General features: G+C 37.4%; 4 protein-coding genes across 8 annotated transcripts; 1 reads left to right on the top strand and 3 right to left on the bottom strand.

Annotated features, from left to right (window-relative positions):
• Positions 1-1,286: 1,286 nt before the first annotated feature.
• LOC137254079 (tRNA (uracil-5-)-methyltransferase homolog A) lies at positions 1,287-3,592 on the bottom strand. Of its 2 annotated transcripts, none has more exons than XM_067791781.1 (4): positions 3,267-3,592; positions 3,034-3,201; positions 1,837-2,974; positions 1,287-1,775 (listed from the first exon to the last, which is right to left on the bottom strand). In XM_067791781.1, the coding sequence occupies exons 1-4, from the start codon at positions 3,483-3,485 to the stop codon at positions 1,396-1,398; spliced, it is 1,905 nt and encodes a 634-aa protein (XP_067647882.1). In that variant the 5' UTR covers positions 3,486-3,592; the 3' UTR covers positions 1,287-1,395. The 2 variants fall into 2 exon arrangements, with proteins under 2 accessions (XP_067647882.1, XP_067647883.1); XM_067791782.1 differs by having other exon boundaries at positions 3,297-3,592.
• Positions 3,593-6,464: 2,872 nt separating this feature from the next.
• Positions 6,465-8,675, top strand: CSN1b (COP9 signalosome subunit 1b). The gene is made up of 4 exons (XM_067791880.1): positions 6,465-6,607; positions 6,699-7,442; positions 7,500-8,171; positions 8,229-8,675. The coding sequence occupies exons 1-4, from the start codon at positions 6,578-6,580 to the stop codon at positions 8,310-8,312; spliced, it is 1,530 nt and encodes a 509-aa protein (XP_067647981.1). The 5' UTR covers positions 6,465-6,577; the 3' UTR covers positions 8,313-8,675.
• LOC137254146 (corepressor interacting with RBPJ 1) lies at positions 8,345-10,372 on the bottom strand. Its single transcript, XM_067791881.1, has 2 exons — positions 10,202-10,372; positions 8,345-10,130 (listed from the first exon to the last, which is right to left on the bottom strand). The coding sequence occupies exons 1-2, from the start codon at positions 10,271-10,273 to the stop codon at positions 8,910-8,912; spliced, it is 1,293 nt and encodes a 430-aa protein (XP_067647982.1). The 5' UTR covers positions 10,274-10,372; the 3' UTR covers positions 8,345-8,909.
• A 2,407-nt stretch (positions 10,373-12,779) lies between these two features.
• On the bottom strand, positions 12,780-16,930 carry LOC137253739 (uncharacterized). Of its 4 annotated transcripts, XR_010953875.1 has the most exons (5): positions 15,363-16,927; positions 14,313-14,396; positions 13,406-14,251; positions 12,989-13,129; positions 12,781-12,924 (listed from the first exon to the last, which is right to left on the bottom strand). XR_010953875.1 is itself a non-coding variant. In XM_067791166.1 (4 exons), exons 1-4 carry the CDS (start codon positions 16,114-16,116, stop codon positions 13,095-13,097), a joined length of 1,719 nt encoding a protein of 572 aa, XP_067647267.1. In that variant the 5' UTR covers positions 16,117-16,927; the 3' UTR covers positions 12,780-13,094. The 4 variants fall into 4 exon arrangements, 3 of the variants coding, with proteins under 3 accessions (XP_067647267.1, XP_067647266.1, XP_067647265.1); XM_067791166.1 differs by having other exon boundaries at positions 12,780-13,129; XM_067791165.1 differs by lacking the exons at positions 12,781-12,924; positions 12,989-13,129 and having other exon boundaries at positions 13,138-13,538; positions 13,611-14,251; positions 15,363-16,930.
• Between the last annotated feature and the right edge of the window lie 434 nt (positions 16,931-17,364).

Here is a 17,364-nt window from a genome sequence, read left to right as displayed (position 1 = left end):
GTAAACTAATTTTTTGAACCAAGAAATTTTGCATAGTTTATTTTGAAGTGAAATGAGGTTTGTTTTAAAGTGAAATTAATTCAATTTTCATGACGCATGAAACTTGAATGGACTTGACATAGTTCGGTTTTTCGATATGGGAATAGAGGAAAATTAACACCTAAAATGGTTTTTTATTCAAATTTTAAAATTTGGTAAATGAAAACATCACAAACTAAATACGGAACCACATACGTATGCGTCATAAGGGTTTTTGGGTAATAATTTACAACAGGAGTCGACTGCTAATATGCGTTCAAAAATATCGGAGATGTGTCAAACTCCACGTCTTGACCTCAGTATTAATAATTCAAATGCGGAAGCCTGTGTTCCGATTTTGGAAGGACCCAGGGTAATTTTCGGTTTTTCGTAAATATCAGGCCTGTTCAAAAAATTGTATATTGAAAGGCAAAACAATACATATATAAAATTACACTGAAACTTTTCTAAATTAAAAAAAAAGTTATTTTAAATGTTTATAATTTTTTTTTTTTAATTAAAATTTTTGTCAGTCCTACAATATTTTTGGTAATTTTTTTTGATGTCAATTTGTCAGTCTAAATTTGCATATCATACCGAAGTGCCTTGGCTTCATATGGAAGTGCTTCCTCTTTGCACTTTCATATGAATCGAATTTATATGGGAGTGCTATAAATTTTTTTCTCTATATTCAAAGCGTGAATTTGTATCTGTGCATATTCTTCAGGGCAAAAAAAAAACAAAAGTGCTATATGTGTATAGGGATTGAGCAGCTCTGGTTAATATCTTTTGAACGACTCACAACTTAACACCTCTCCCTATAATTTTGGACGCGTATTCTAAATTATTTCCATGATCCAAATATGTCTGCTCGGAAAAATATGTACCTTATCCGTATTTTAAAAGTCGATTTTATAAGTTTTAGTTGATTGAACGTTAATAAATCGACAGGGAAATCGACTCGTGTTAAAAAAGTCATTTTATGAAGTGATCTATCTTACTCTTTTCAAATGATTTTTGAATCTTTTTCAAGTCCTAAATAAATTTGCTGTCAAAAAAAGGATAACAAAAGACTGTTCTCGCGGCTCTTAGTACCGTGCAGGATACCATTTTCTCCCGACGAAAGTCTTTTATGATAAGGAAATGAATGAAAAAGACTTGAATATGATAAACAATTCCATAAAATGTTGGGTGATGTATTTATAATAATTTGCGCATTTACATATCTAGTTTTTGATCATCATATACTATGTATACTATGAACTCTGTGTGGTGTATATAAAGAAAATTTATTTTTGGGCCATCATTTTTTCACTTTACATTATAATAAAAACAATCGACCTATAATTTAAGCCTTGCAGTATAGCACAAGTTATTTTATTTTGAGTCAGCATCAACGGGGCTGTAAACAGTAACCTCTTCGCCTTTTTCAGCCTTATTCTTCATTTCAACCTCGACCTCCTCTCTGTCGACTTCCACCTCAATATTGCGTTCACCATTCGTTTTAGTGTCATCTTGAGGACCCAGCTCCGACTCGCCTACCCGTTCGAAAAGAATTACCAATTCTGTATGTTTCGTATGTGGAAACATATCTACAGCAACTGCTTTTACCGGAAAAAAGGGATCACCTTTATATTGCTTTGATTCTAGGCGACCCAATTCAATCCAATTTCGTTGCGCATGCACTGGATTGCATGATATATATACCAAACGCTTTATTGCCGATGCTGCACGTATAGCTGCAATTGACTTGTTATCTGGCAGAAATTAACAGAGAACATGTTATTTTATTATCAAAAACAAGGTTAAATTGCTTACGTAATCCCGCTCTGGGTGGATCGACTACTGCAATCAGATCTAATGGCGCTCCAGGCGCGTTGGCGTAAACTACTTCACGCACCATTGATTGTATGTAGTCATCTGCGTTGCCAGCATAAAATTTACAATTTGTAACCTCATTAGCGGAAGCATTGGATTCGGCATCCTTAATTGCTTCCGGGATAATTTCTACGCCTAAAACTTGTTTGCAATGTTTAGCGAAAGCTAAAGCTATTGTGCCCGTACCGCAACATATATCCAACACTGTGGAGTGATTTTGTGGAGCTGCCAATTCAATGGCCGTACTATAGAGTACCTCTGCGGCCTTTGTGTTTATTTGGAAGAAGGACAGCGGACTTATCTTAAAGCACAAATTATGTATAGTGTCAGTGTTATGCGTGCTGCCGAATAGATGATCCACTGGCGAGACCGTTTGACCAACTGAACGATGTTTTACATCTTGATAATACAATGAGGTACATTTAAAGCCGCGCTCTTGATCGATACAATTTTCATAATATTCTTTTAGATCAGCTTTTAACTTTGCCACTTCCGTTTCGTTTAAATTTGATGAATAAATGCCCGCGACCAACATTATCTCACCAGAGTGCGCAGATGTACGCACCAGTAACTGGCGTATATGGCCAGAGTTGTCCTCCGGTTCGAAAGGTTGAAAATTTGAGTTTCTAACGTATTCTTGAAAACTCCTCGCAGCCCATTTAGCTGCATCGGGGATGTGTGGGAGTTCTTCCACTTCAGACACTTCAACAGACCCATTAGCATAACTACCCAAACGAAAACCAACAACTATTTCACCTTGCGCATTCTTACCAACAGTAAATTCATTTTTATTTCGATAACCATTGATTTGCGGAGATGATTTAACACCTTCAAACTTCAGTGCCCCCCTAGCCTTTTTAAACGCCGGATTAGTGCTGCGTAATGTATTTGAAAATTTATCAAGTATTCTTTGCATTTCACTGTTTTTCTTTTGCAGTTGCTCTTCATAAGGAAACACGGCATAGGGACAAATAGCTTCGGCGGAGTTACGGTGACGTTTTGCTTCTGGTTCACTCTTACCTCGCTGTGCATCTTCATTACGCCGCTTCTGTAGTGGATCAGCAGACGGCTTTGCAGCCTTTATATAAACAAAAGGGATTTCATAAATATTTGTATACATCGTTACTTTGTACTTACGTGTGCCTGTAACACTTTACCCTTCCATTTATATCCACTAAGAGATTCAATGGCACGTATTTGATCTCCTTTAGTACGAAAACAGACAAAGGCAAAATCTTTACGGCGAGGTGATTTGATTTTAGTCATGTTTAAACTGAGTTTCGTCTTCAATAGCTTTTTGAATTCCTACAAATATGCAAAAGGATATTTACCTGGACCCTCCATGTGTTATAATTTTTAACATAACTTACACCAATGCCAAAGTATCCCAAGTTTCGTACCTCTACTTTATAAATTTCTGAAGTAAATTCGTCCCGTTTTAAATAATTGAATTCATCAGTTTCCTTTGATGGTTCTGTTGTTGACGTCTCTTCTGCTGAAGGAACCGCTTCCATATCACCATCTTGATCTTCTTCCTGCTGTTGAATGCTTGTGATTTGCTTAGTGATATCGAGGTTAACTTCGGTCATGTTTTTTATAATAATTATAAATTAGTTGTATTATTTATTAATTTTTTACTTGAAACTATCAAAAACACCGGTTATCTTTTCTTTGCAACATGTGGCTTTCGCCTTCTTCTTCCTCTCATTCACAAGTGCCATGAAAATAAACACAGGGCTGCTCAATAGCCCGAATACAATGAACGCTCGGACATAATACATAGGATGCCTTAAGGGCGAATTAATGGTGACTTATAACCATAAAGCCATAACCATATAAATCAGCTGATCGAACCTACCTTAAGCGCCAAATACACGACACGAACATTTCCGCGAACATTCCCGTTATGTCATGTTTCTGCGATCTTTTCTGTCGTGTACGGTGGTGTTTGCCAGTTCGCACAAATGTTCGCCAAAAATCAAAATATTTTAATTTTTGGCGAACATTTGCGCGAACTGTTTGTGCGTGTATGGCGAAATAGCTCATAATCGTAGTAATTTCTGAACGGAACAGACGTGCGCGGAAAAGTAAAATGGACAATAAAAAATCTGAAAGAGAACTAATGTTCGGCGAAAAGTTCGTATGGTGTATGGCCAAAGCTGCGAACAAGATTGCGGTATGTTCGCGTAAATGTTCGTGTCGTGTATTTGGCGCTTTATGGAAAGGAATTTAATCGATTAATGGTGCCATTCCATAGCCAATCAATTGGTTTTTGGTTCCTAGCTTCCTAGCCATATCCATAACCTAAAAATATTTGAGTTGGTGAATTTTATAACTTTTTGAAGATTTTCTTCATTGTTTTGGATACGTTATGACTAAAAGACTTATATTTTGTCGAATATGTTTGTAATTTTTTGCGTTTTCTTCATTTTTATGAAATTTTCACGAATTTTAGGTTAAGGCACCATTAATCGATCACATTGAGATGATTATGGATATGGGTATGGTTATCTGAGAAAAACGCATTGTGGTTTTTCCACGCACGCACTTAAACGGCTTTTTTTGCCCAAACCGAAATAAGCATGCGTTGCAACAATGTAAAACATGTATGCAAACGTCAAACCAAAATGTCATGCGGAAACAAAAATTGGAAATCGAGTTAGCTTTTTACGCAGTAAATTCAATTTCGGTTGCTCTCATACAATTTATATGTGCATGAGACATTTTTGACAGAAAACTGCCGCAGTGTGTTTTTATTAAGTTGGCATGTTATACGTGGCGTCGCTTTGATGTACTTTTGAGATAGCCAAAAGCTAGAATTTACCATGTTTTTTCATGCGAATCCGAATGAAGAGATATGCGTACTCTCCGTCCTTATCACTTCAAACAAACCGGAAGCGCAATATAAGAGAAGCCTGGCAATATCTTAAATTTTAGCTTCGAGTCACAGCTACTATGCCTAGTAACATATAGTTACAGTTATACATTGAACTCGTCTGTCAGATGAAGCAACATAAAATAACATTCTGTAAAAGTGCGCTTCAGTTATATTTTTACGCTGTGAAATCATCAAAATCAGAGGAGTATTTAAAGTCCATATAAAGTTTAAGCGTAAACGTCCATAGATGTAAAAAAACACACAGCCATTATATTAGGTTTGCGAATGACGTAAAAAAGTTTCGAGCGGGCAAATTCCTTTTTTTTGTACAATTTGGCACAGAACAAATGATTTCATAGGTAATTTTATACGACAGCATGACACTGCTAATACGCATCCAAAAATATCGAGAGAGGTGTCAAAAGACGCGTATTGACCTCGACAACAATAATCCGAAGGCGAAAAAGAAAAATTTTATCTCTGACCGGAGATATTTTCAGTTGAAGTTGGCGATTCTCATGTGGTAGTTGTAATGTTGTTAAACCCACAAAAAAATTATTGTGAACATAAGTGTTTTGCGTTAATATAGTTTTGGTCTCAAAACCGGTATTGCTCCCACCCAGGGTAATATTTTATAAGCGTGACCGAAGGCCGCCAATGCAGAAAGGTGTTCTGCACAAAAATATTATGGAACCCACCCCCGGTTTCGGAGGGACCCACGGGTTATTTTTCGGTTTTACGTTAATATATTTTGAACGAGTTAAAATTTTTATTTTCCGCCTTGGGATTATTAATACTGATGTCAAGAAGCGTCGTTTGACAACTCTCTCGATATTTTTGGACGCATATTAGCAGTGTCATGATGTCGTATAGAATTACCATTTCCAAATATTATCGGCGGCCACCGTGGTGTGATGGTAGCGTGCTCCGCCTACCACACCGGATGCCCTGGGTTCAAACCCCGGGCAAAGCAACATCAAAAATTTTAGAAATAAGGTTTTTCAATTAGAAGAAAATTTTTCTAAGCGGGGTCGCCCCTCGGCAGCGTTTGGCAAACGCTCCGGGTGTATTTCTGCCATGAAAAGCTCTCAGTGAAAACTCATCTGCCTTGCAGATGCCGTTCGGAGTCGGCATAAAATCATGTAGGTCCCGTCCGGTCAATTTGTAGGGAAAATCAAGAGGAGCACGACGCAAATTGGAAGAGAAGCTCGGCCTTAGATCTCTTCGGAGGTTATCGCGCCTTACATTTATTTATTTTTATTTAAATATTATCGAAAAGTAAGATGTTGCAGGGACGAAAAATCGTGTGAAGCAAGCTTCACAAAATTCTAGTAGGTCACATTCACCACTTACCACAGCAGAATTTGTTAAATTACCACTGTCTGTATTTGTTATTTAACAATTATTTGTACACTTTTTATTCAGCTAATATGTTCAGAATTTTAACTTTTACTTTCTAAAACTCCAATCAGTGTATTTTTGCGCTTAAATTATGTTAAAAATTGTGTTAAAGTTTTTGGTGTGGTGAAAGTGTCCTACTAGAATTTTATGAAGCTCCGCTGCTTTCCACCGAAGTTTGCGCCTGCAATTTCGACAACTTTGCCATTTCTTACATGGACACTTCTTTTTTTCTGCACATCTGGTAATATTAATTAATCTGATGGAGGCAATAATCTGTCAAAACCGCTGTGTGAAAACGATTGGCCAAATTCAGGCTAGCTTGTGATAAAAGTTGGAAAATCTTAATTCGTCTTATTTGTGTGGGCTAAAAGAAAAATTAATTCAATAAATACGTTAAATAATATGTCACTGATGCCGGTACAACTAGCGCAGGTAAGTTGTGTTAAATAATACTGCTCTTTACGCAAATAACTAAACATCAGTATTTCTTTGTTGTGCCCTGCCCCTTACCCGCATTATAAAGAATGCTATCGAACCGATGCAAGTGGACGCACCCATTGAGGACAATGATAACAATGAGGAGCACCAGCTAATTGTTGAGAATCCATCGCTCGATCTTGAAGTGTATGCGAATTCGTATACGGGATTAGCGACATTATATCGTTTAAAATTTGTGGCTGATGTATGTCCATTACTACGTGTCGAGGCTCTCAAGATGGCAATAAAACATGTCATGAATACCTACAATGTTAGTATGTATCAATCGCTGCACAAAAAGTTAACAGAGCTAAATGCTAATGGTGCAAGTAGCTCCGGGCAAGCTGCCGGGGCTGCTGCCCTACCCGACGTGGCAGCGCAATCGGCAACGCAAGCTGGTGGTGCTGCAGGTGGCGTTGCTGCCGATGCATTGGACTTGCCTGCATTCGATAGCAATTGGGTTGAAACAAAAAGTAAACAAGCCGCATTCAATTTGGAGAAGTTAGACTCTGATTTGAAAAATTATAAATCAAATTCGATTAAAGAGAGCATACGACGTGGTCATGATGATTTGGGTGATCATTATTTGAGTTGTGGAGATTTAACCAATGCATTGAAATGTTATTCGCGAGCACGCGACTATTGCACCAGTGGCAAACATGTTATCAATATGTGTCTCAATGTGATCAAGGTATCGTTATACTTACAAAACTGGGCACATGTTCTCAGTTACGTCAACAAAGCAGAAAGCACACCTGATTTCATGGAAGGACCAAAGGAAGCTAACCTGGTATGTGTTTCAAAAATATGTATTTTGTAATATTTTGTATATTTTCTATATTTTCAGGCAGTCGCAACACGTCTCAAATGCGCTGCCGGTCTGGCAGAATTGCAGACAAAAAAATATAAATCGGCAGCTAAGAAATTTTTACAAGCGAGCTTCGATCACTGCGAATTTCCAGAGATGCTATCACAAAACAATGTTGCTATGTATGGTGGTCTATGCGCATTAGCCACATTCGATCGGCAGGAATTGCAGAAGAATGTTATTTCATCTAGCTCATTTAAGTTATTTCTTGAATTGGAGCCACAGTTGCGTGATATAATTTTTAAATTTTATGAATCCAAATACGCATCCTGCCTAAAGTTACTTGATGAGATTCGTGACAACTTGTTGCTTGATATGTATATAGCCCCGCATGTTAATACACTATACACAAAGATACGGAATCGCGCGCTTATTCAATACTTCAGCCCCTATCTATCTGCAGATATGCGCAAAATGGCAACTGCTTTTAATCGCAGTGTACCCGCATTGGAAAATGAGGTAATGCAGCTTATATTAGATGGTCAAATTCAGGCGCGTATCGATTCACAAAACAAAATATTGTGCGCCAAGGAGGCAGACCAGCGTAATAGCACTTTTGAGCGTGCCATTAGTATGGGTAGAGAATATCAACGTCGTCTGCGTATGGCTATTCTTCGTGCAGCAATGCTTAAAAGTCATATTCAGGTTAAGGTGAATGTGCAAGTGTAAATATTATCTTGAATTTTATTTGAACAATTTTTTCTCTAGAATGTTCCACGAGACTCGGGTAATCACGGCACGGATTTTTGTGTAACCGCTGGTTCGAGCACTACCCCCGCCATTAGAAATTAAATTGTTCGTTACGATTTCATAAAAAAACTCAATTTGAATCCAACTTAAAGCATTATATTTAGAATTTCATGCATTAAATATGTGAAACATCCAATTATTGTATTTACTGATATAGGTACATATGTAATATTGCTATTAGCTATTGTTATGAGAAGAACACTCTAAAAAAGTTGAGTCTAAGTCCTGGAACGACGCTGCTGCGTGTACGGCCAAGTACAGTTACTGGGGTTGACTTTGCAAACTTTTATCGAGTTTTCTCACGTGAGTCTTTGAAAATGACGTATATTGATAACAGAGTTCATCGGGTGCGTCCTGGTGAAGGTGTTTTTACTCAGTGTTGGAACCCGTGTTTTTCTAAATAAAGGCCAAGTATTAGAAAGTAAATTTTTAAAGTCAAATCGTCGCAGCACTGTCGGCATAATATTTCAAAGAGTTAAAAAGGTGCAGAAGTTACTAGTTTCATACCACATAATTAAATTTTTTGAGCATTAAAGAATTGGTTCAGTATTTCTTTTATTTATAAGTGATCTATATGTAACTTATCAAAATTGAAACTGGGTCCTATATCCAGCACGACATTCGTACATACTTAATTGCTTAGCAACGATTACGTTCTCGCCGTCTTTCTCTCGATCTGTTGCGATCTCTGCGATCCCTATTCGATTGTCTATATACATTTTCTCTTGATGCACTACAACCTCGTTGATCGATTGAACGTTTACGTTGTCTACCATTGCGTTCAGGGGACCGATTCCTACCTTGTCGCTCATACCTAGACGGACTTCCATATCTGTATTCTTTACGGTCACGGCCATTATCGGCTCCTTTTTGATATTCACGTCTTTCCGCATCTTTATTGGCATTATACTTATTATGTGAGTCTCTTTCTACACTAGAACTGGAAGTTACAGACGAATCGTTGGAAGATACTCTTTCATCACTGGATCTTTTCCTCATTTTGTTTTTACGTTTTTTTGCTTTCTGTTCTGCCTTTTTCTTGCTCCTTTTGTCATTTTCATCACACTCACTATCATCGCTATAATTCCCGCTGCTACTGCTCGAAATTTTTGAACGCTGCTTTTTCATTTTCTTTTCTTTTTTGTGCTTATGGCTTTTATCTTTCTTCAGTTTGTGCTTATCTTTTTTCTTTTTCAGTTTCTCAATCTTTTCCAATTTCTTCAACAACTCCAGTTTTTGTTCTTTGCTCAACGATTTAAGAAAAGTCAATTCTGTATTCCCTTCACGTGTCGCTCCCTTAATTTCCCAATCTTCATCATCACTTGGTACCAATTTATGTTGCTGATGTATTTGTTTGATATTTTGCAGCTCAAGTGCAGACTTTTTCATAACTAAACCATCCTCCTTCATCTGCTCTTCAAGTACATTCTTTGCCATCATTTCAGTAGCTTCTGCTTCCGAATGCAGCTTACGTGCTTCGCTCATTGATATACTATACATTCCGCATTCCTTATCAGTATTAATATGACCCCACTTATGGCACTTGATGCAACGTACGTTGCGTACCTGAATGCCAAAAGGTTGATCGCGAATTTCTGTATCGCCTTTACAGTAAGATTCACGTGGTGCATTGAACTTTCGTTGCCACTCAAATTTATATTCCGGCTCTGTATCATCCTTTTCCCGTTCTTTTCGTACACCAGGTGGTGGTTCGTACATAAAGTTTACGCTTAACTTGTCCTTACTGTCTTTACTCAGCATTGCCTTATTTTCATGCAAATTTTGTTCTTTTTCATACTGATTGCGCAGCTCCTCCTGCTTTTTCTTGTAAGCTTCGGCTTGTTGTTCAGCCATCCATACCTATAAAGTTAATACAAATAAATTACAGAAAATTACGAAAATGTGTGCAATAGATTTTACATAGTACTTACTCTTTTAAGATTATCCCGAGAAGATGGATGGAAGAACTTTTTACACATGTAGTTGTTAAACCCCTTACCCATTTTGATGATGTGCTCTTTTTACAGAAATGTAAAGGAGAAAACTTTGTTTCCAAGTAATTTGTACTTTTTCGCAATAAATTTACAATTGTTTTTCGTCAAAATTCCAGTTGTCAATAGAGAGACGATTCAATAACTCTCCTACTCGATATATAATCGATAAATCTACAACTACCTGACTGTCAACTATTTTTATTTAATATGGCATCCCTGTGAAAATAGCCCCATAAGAACACTTTGAGGTACCTTGCCTATGACCACCTTCTCTTCAATGAAAGCTTTAATGAGGTGATGATAAAAATCAGTTTTGTCAATTTAAAAAAATTAATAGAAATTGTGCTGCTCCAGCTGCAGTGTTCATTTTAAATTAAATTCACTGCGATGGAAAGTACTCTCACGTATGTACTCTATGGAACACTCTCAAACAAAGCGAGAGTGGGATCACCTACTTCTCTCCTAGGACATCGCAATATTAATTGGATCACATTTTTTGTATGAATACAGATTAGTTTTGGAACACTCCTATACTCCTAAAGGAGTATTCCTTACACTATTTATGGAGTACTCGCGTTTTTTGAAGGGATGTTAAATTTCCATCCGTATCTGGATCACGCTTCATTGGAACGCTATACTCGCATCAACTTTAGCAATACTGCGTTTATTATTTGGTGTCTCAATCTCAAACACACTCTTGCCAAAGAGGATAAATAAATAAGAGCCACCAGTCTGCTACGAGTGGTCATGGGAAAACATTTCTCTTAGGGAACAGAACATTAATAGTGTGCGGCAGTTTAATGTTCTCGATAAATTTCTTTATAATCGCTACATGCGTAGGCTCGAAGATGAGCTTAAAGAAAATCCAATAGCCTTTTGGAACTTTATCCGCTCCAAACGTGGTTCAACGAATATTCCGATCTGTATGACCTTTAATGGGGTAAGCTCGCAGTCGCTAACTGAAACAGTTGAGCTTTTTGCGGAATTCTTTAAATCTAACTTTAATGATGCCAATGTAGGTTTGGCTGGCTCTCATTCGCGCTCGGGACTTTGTGATCAGATTGATTTTGGCTCCCTCATTATCTCAGAGGATGATGTTCGCAATGCTATGCTTTCCCTTAAACCCTCGCTAAGTTGTGACACTGATGGCCTTTGCGCCTTTTTACTGAAGCACTGTAGTTTAACTCTCTGCGCTCCCATTTGCCATATCTTCAATTTATCTCTGTACTCTGGAACTTTTATCGATAGATGGAAAAGGAGCTCAATTTGTCCTATTTTTAAATCTGGTAATAAAAATGACATTTCTAACTATAGGCCGATTGCCAAACTCACAGTATGCTCAAAGCTTTTCGAAAAAATCATAAAGGAGAAGTTTTCTTTTATCATTAAAAGGGTGATTGACCCGCGTCAACATAGGTTTGTTGCTGGCCGCTCTACTGTCACTAATCTAGGGTCGTTTTCTGATTTCTGTATCTCTGCATTTAAGGAAGGCTGCCAGGTTGATACCATATATACCGACTTCTCAAAGGCTTTTGATAAAGTTTCACATCAAATCTTACTATCTAAACTTTAGTATATTGGATTTCACTCTGTATTCTTATCTTGGTTAAAATCGTATCTGTCGAACCGGTCTCTATGTGTTGAAATCGAGGGCTGCAAGTCCCTACCTTTTTATACAACGTCTGGAGTTCCACAGGGTAGCATTCTCGGGCCTTTGTTGTTTGTGCTTTTTATAAATGATATTGGTTCCTGTTTTTTTTCGTCCTCTTTCCTTCTATATGCAGATGATTTAAAGTTATTTCATAGAGTTAATGGCGAGTCGGATTCCCTACTCCTACAAAATGACCTAAATAATCTTATTGAATAGTGTAATGCCAATAATCTCTTCCTCAATGTGAATAAATGTTTCCACATGTCGTTTACTAAATCATCTAACTTATATTCCACCTTCTACGATATCGCAGGTGCTCGACTGGTTTCGGTTAATGAATTTATTGACTTAGGTGTTGTTTTTGATTCCTTTTTCTCTTTTGTCAATCATATCTCTTATATGCTTCCCAAGGCTTACAAAAACCTTGCCTTTCTTCCTAGATATGCAAAAGACTTTAAGGATCCTTATACAAGGAAGGCTCTTTATACCTCTCTCGTTCGTTCAAAACTAGAATACGCCTCAATTGTCTGGAATCCTATCTATAGCTGCTAGTCTATTTTCACTCAACTTTGACGACCCAATTCCATCCCATCACTCGGAACGATACAAGGTGGCAGCATGGTGGCATACCTACAAACATAAATAAAAGTCCTTGTGCTTTGTTTTTGTAAATTCGATAGAAAAATGTCAAAATCGTACTGCACCGGAAGTTGATGTATTAATTAGTTAATTAAATACAGTCGGAAAAATACGCAAAGTAGCGAGTAAGTCTCTTATTATATTTATCCTCTTTGCTCTTGCTTCGACAGAGTAACCCAGGTGAACATCATTAAGCAAAGTTTTTGGTTAATAAATATGCGAACACTATAGTATATATTTTACACACACGTTTTACAATTTTTACCAATGTTTTTTACATAAGAGGATTTACAAAAAAATTTATTTAAATGCACATGAAATTTTAGTACCTGCCTTGAAGCCCACTTATTATACGGTGATTTGACGTCATCTATATTTGGATTTGGGCAAATTAGCAAAGTTGCATAAAGATGTTTGAATAATGCTTTTCCAACCTCAACAAAATCAATCCAATCGTTACGTCGCCTCATTACAACAGTAGCGATAACGGTGTTATAATCTCATAGAAATAAAAAATGCCGCTGAATATATATTTTTTCATTATTCCATATTATTTGAATTTGATAAAACGCATCCTGTAAATATTGAGATATGAGAAGACAGGATATTCTAAATATCTACAAATATATAAAACAACATATTCCCGTACTACAGGAACAAACACAATAGACATACAAAAAGGTTTTTATAGAAAATTTTTATAGGCAATGCGAGAGTTGTGTGTGATATGTGTTTATGGTGTGCCTGATGTAAAGATGTCTGATAATATCGTAGTTTTCTCGTTAACGTTGTTGTTGATATGGGTGAGCGTGTACGACGTGGTTGCCGTTTGCCCCTCTGCTGCTCGGTACCTTTCATGGTTTGTAGTTCTTCGGTGGATACAACAGCAGGCAAAGTATTTGCCACTTCCGCTGCCGCTTCAGACGCGGTCGGCATTTGTATAGCATGTTTTTGCATTTCCAGATATTTCTTCCAGGTCGGCATCTGTGTGATGTTACCACCTTGTTGGTTAAAGTCTTGAAATTGCAAATTAACTTTGCCCTCATTTACATATACCTTTTCTGTAAGCTGAAAATATTGATCTCGAATGGAAATATCCCGAAATCTTAGCATCCCTCTTTCATCGATGCCATCCATGTTCATGTTTTTATTTTCGTTTCCACCCACCAGGTTATTCAAAACTAGTCCACCATTACGGACCACACTCGCGGATCTGTCCACGCTACCTACTGAACTGCCCCTTTCGGTACAGATGCAGGTATGCGGCATTCCATTCGGGAGTGCTTTATTGTTGTTGGTCTGCTGATCCGTTTTAGTATCGTCAACATAGGTTTTGACTGTACCATTTAATGCACTAGTATTGGTGACACTATTGCCACCCAGCATAAAATTCGTCTGTTCGAGTTGCTTAATCTTCTGTTCTAATTTTGCATTCTCCTTCTCTAAGAAATCGATATGCATTGTAAGTCGCAGATTATGTACGCGGATTTCTTCGATGGTCGTCGGTTCCATATGCTCGCTACTTAGGAATCTTGCATGCTTTAAGCGAGCATTTACCTGGTGTGCCACATAACTTTCTGCCACGGACGTGACTTTTGCCAACGCATAGATACACGCAAAAACGGCCAGAAAGTTTAGGTATATATCATAATTTTCGAAACAAGCGTTCGGCTTTATATTTTCTTCAAATGCGTTATCTAAAACAGAAGGACATTTTTTAATGCAAATGAGATTGAGATAAATTGTAAAAATAATTACTCATATGGACTTCAACAGTCATTTGCTCTTCTCGTTGTTGTTCAATTTGTTTGAAATAGCAAAGAATTATCCACGTCGTGACCGCTAGCGATATTAAAAATAGAAAATTAATTGAGGAAAGCATTTTGACGTCTTTGGAATTTGGATCAGAAATTAAAGGAACATTTGCAATACAAAGAAAAATTTGATTGGTTTCAAATGTTTTCACACAAATTTTCTGCAAAATTTTCTGAATAAAAACGTCGAAAATGGGAGGGAAATTTTAGAAGCCGAAATTGAAGTAAAATGCAAGCGACAAAAAACAGGATTACCAAGTGACTGTATGGCAAGTGGAGGCAGCATACATACAGTAGCTCCAATAAAATTTCATTCGATTTGAAAACTTTTCGTATGATAGTAAAAAATTCGGAGATTTACTGGCTCTCCTATTCGGCGTATGTGCTATATTTAAGTAAATCAAAGTTTTACTGGAAACCATGTAAACAACTAAAAACTTCAGAATTTACAACGAAGCTGAAACTTTTGTGAAGTGCCCAATTGATTCATATAAAAATATAGATCACATCTGCAAGTTAAACTTTTTGGGATCTTCATCTCTGTCGAACCGGAACCCTTTAATTTATTGGTGATTCAAACACCTCTCAAATAAATCGTTAACCGAAGAAAAAAGCGTTTTTAGAGACCTTCATTGAATTTTCCTTGAATGATTTCCATCAATTAAGTTTCGGTTAAGCCATAGCATCAAGTTTTTGAAACTGATTCTTAGCTTCTTAAAAAGTGGTTATTTAATTCGAATTATCCTCGTTTTATTTTAGAAAGAATGCCTAAAACATTATGCTTCACAATTACAATACGAAAAGTTCCTTATACTATCATAGCCTCGATGACCAAGTTTGTATCCAGCCACGCCATGCCCAAAAAGTACGGCCTCTTGTAAACCTTTATTGAGTTCTTGTAAAGCATATATTACAGCAGCACAGAATGTATCACCAGCGCCCAACGAGTCGACGATTTCAATAACTGGACTGGAAGGTACGAAAGCGTAATTACCTTGCGGGTCGACACAACCGGCACCCTCTGCACCCCACGGGCATATAATAGCTGGTTTTGCATCATTTAGTTCACGCTGAGGTTTAAGTCTTCTATATAAACCCATTACCGCTTCCTCTGGCTTAGTCCAACCTAAATGAAGTGCCAAATCTTTTCCCAGGAAAACATAATCAGCTGCCTCACCCAAAACAAGTATTTCGTCCTTAATTTTTTCCAAATCGACTGATATTCTTATCCGATTTTTTGAATTTTCCAATAGATTATTGTAATAACGAATGTTGTGTATGCATTTTAAAATAGATTCAGGATTACGACCTTCAAAGTGAATCCAGCAATATTTATTCAGTTGTAGACGTGATAAGTGTTCATAATCGAGCGATGGAAACCCGGGATTAGAATGAATAATAGTACGTGAACCAGTTGCATTGTTGAGTATAACCGATGAAAATGGTGGATCCATATCTGTGATCGGACAGTTTTCCAATATAATACCACGTTTTCGACTATCCTCATTGAGAAAACCAAATGCAACTGAGGCGCTCAGAAATCCTAGAAACTCAATAGCAGGGGCACCTAATTCGCATAATACAGTGCAATTATTGGAAGCATTGCCGCCACGCTGCCAATAGCCAGCCACACACCGTTTATCGGTATCTTCGACAGGATACTGCTCTACAACGTGTATAACATCTAGTACGCAGATACCTACGCAAAGGATGCGCCGACTTTGCTCTGTGTCAGTTGCGGTGGCCATTCGTAATTTTTTAAATAGATTATTTTGAGATTTTTTCTTTTATTCAACATTTACAATTATAGTAGATTCTGTACCATAATTTTCAATGGTTCTGCAGTATTTAGTCGATGTTGAAATTGTACAATGTAAATACGTGACACCGAAAAACTGTATTTATTTAATTGCTAAAGGAAATCTAATCAGATATTTAACCGCGTTCAACACATTTACAAACAAGTAATTTCAAACAACTGATTCCGATTGCGTTCTCAATGGTCAACTGAACACCTTCTATTGAGCTTCCAATGTTATAACACTCATAATTTTCCTATAGAAACGTACTCTTCCATCGTTTTCAGTAAGTCTGTACCAAACTTAGCCTGTCTCAAGCTATCTACTGGTTCTTTTGTTGATAAGCGCTTGCTCAGAGCGCTTTAACTTACTATACGCGAGTGTCGTAGAACTCAAATAAAATACCCAATACGTCTATGGACTGATTTATCAATTAAGTTGTTTTTTGCTAGTAACTACATACTGCACACACAGACTTATAAATGTATAGAGTTAGCAGGGGCGTATGTAGGTTTGGGACAAAATATAACTATTGTTAAGGTTATTTATATTTGGCACCCTTATCATAATAACGTTGGAACCACTACGCAGCAACTATGACATACTGAGCCCGGCCAATCTTAATGCTATTGCATCGTTTTAGGGAAGCTCCGCCTCTCAAGTCGATTGGACAGTGTGAAATTAAAATCTCGGACATGACACGTAGAAAAAGATCTGCGTACCAGCTTATCAGTTCAATGCTCACATCAGTCTGTATCAGGACAACATTTCTTGAGTTGCATACGTGCTTACCTAGTACATGCTATATCCACTTCACATTGTTGTTTATATAACGGCATATGATCCTGCACATCCGACATATTCCTATTTTAATCACTCCAGCCGGCTGCCGTAGTAAGGGGCAGATCATTGCGCAGTGGTTGACAACCCTTCCTGTCATAAAAAGCTTCTCTGCAAAGAGTCGCTTGCCCTGAGATATGCCGTTCGGAGTCGACAGGAAACTTTAGCCCCACCTGTTTATAAAGAAAGAAGAAATTAAGTACCCAAGAGCAAGTTGGACTAGAATTGAATAAAATCATGTAGGGATAATGAGTGCCTTCAGTAGACGCTACGTTTCTCGTACCACCGCCAACATTATTTAACTGCTGTAAGGATTTAGATTGATAGCCGACAGATTAGATTTTATAGGCAGAAGCT

Source organism: Eurosta solidaginis, chromosome 5, assembly GCF_040869045.1.
Source record: "Eurosta solidaginis isolate ZX-2024a chromosome 5, ASM4086904v1, whole genome shotgun sequence".
Classification (NCBI taxonomy): domain Eukaryota; kingdom Metazoa; phylum Arthropoda; class Insecta; order Diptera; family Tephritidae; genus Eurosta; species Eurosta solidaginis.
This window is presented reverse-complemented; position numbering and strand designations above follow the sequence as displayed.

Bases quoted from the DNA above. Each gene is read 5' to 3' on its own strand.
- LOC137254079 (XM_067791781.1), bottom strand. From the start codon at position 3,485: ATGACCGAAGTTAACCTCGATATCACTAAGCAAATCACAAGCATTCAA. The intron at 3,202-3,266 runs GTAAGTTATGTT...GCATATTTGTAG, and splicing joins TGGGATACTTTGGCATTGGT to GAATTCAAAAAGCTATTGAA. The intron at 1,776-1,836 runs GTAAGCAATTTA...AATTTCTGCCAG, and splicing joins TCCACCCAGAGCGGGATTAC to ATAACAAGTCAATTGCAGCT.
- CSN1b (XM_067791880.1), top strand. From the start codon at position 6,578: ATGTCACTGATGCCGGTACAACTAGCGCAG. The intron at 6,608-6,698 runs GTAAGTTGTGTT...CGCATTATAAAG, and splicing joins TGCCGGTACAACTAGCGCAG to AATGCTATCGAACCGATGCA. The intron at 8,172-8,228 runs GTGAATGTGCAA...TTTTTTCTCTAG, and splicing joins AAAGTCATATTCAGGTTAAG to AATGTTCCACGAGACTCGGG.
- LOC137254146 (XM_067791881.1), bottom strand. From the start codon at position 10,273: ATGGGTAAGGGGTTTAACAACTACATGTGTAAAAAGTTCTTCCATCCA. The intron at 10,131-10,201 runs GTAAGTACTATG...TTAACTTTATAG, and splicing joins CTCGGGATAATCTTAAAAGA to GTATGGATGGCTGAACAACA.
- LOC137253739 (XM_067791164.1), bottom strand. From the start codon at position 16,116: ATGGCCACCGCAACTGACACAGAGCAAAGTCGGCGCATCCTTTGCGTA. The intron at 14,397-15,362 runs GTAATTACGCTT...TAATATCGCTAG, and splicing joins CGGTTGTGTCGACCCGCAAG to CGGTCACGACGTGGATAATT. The intron at 14,252-14,312 runs GTAATTATTTTT...CTTCTGTTTTAG, and splicing joins GACTGTTGAAGTCCATATGA to ATAACGCATTTGAAGAAAAT.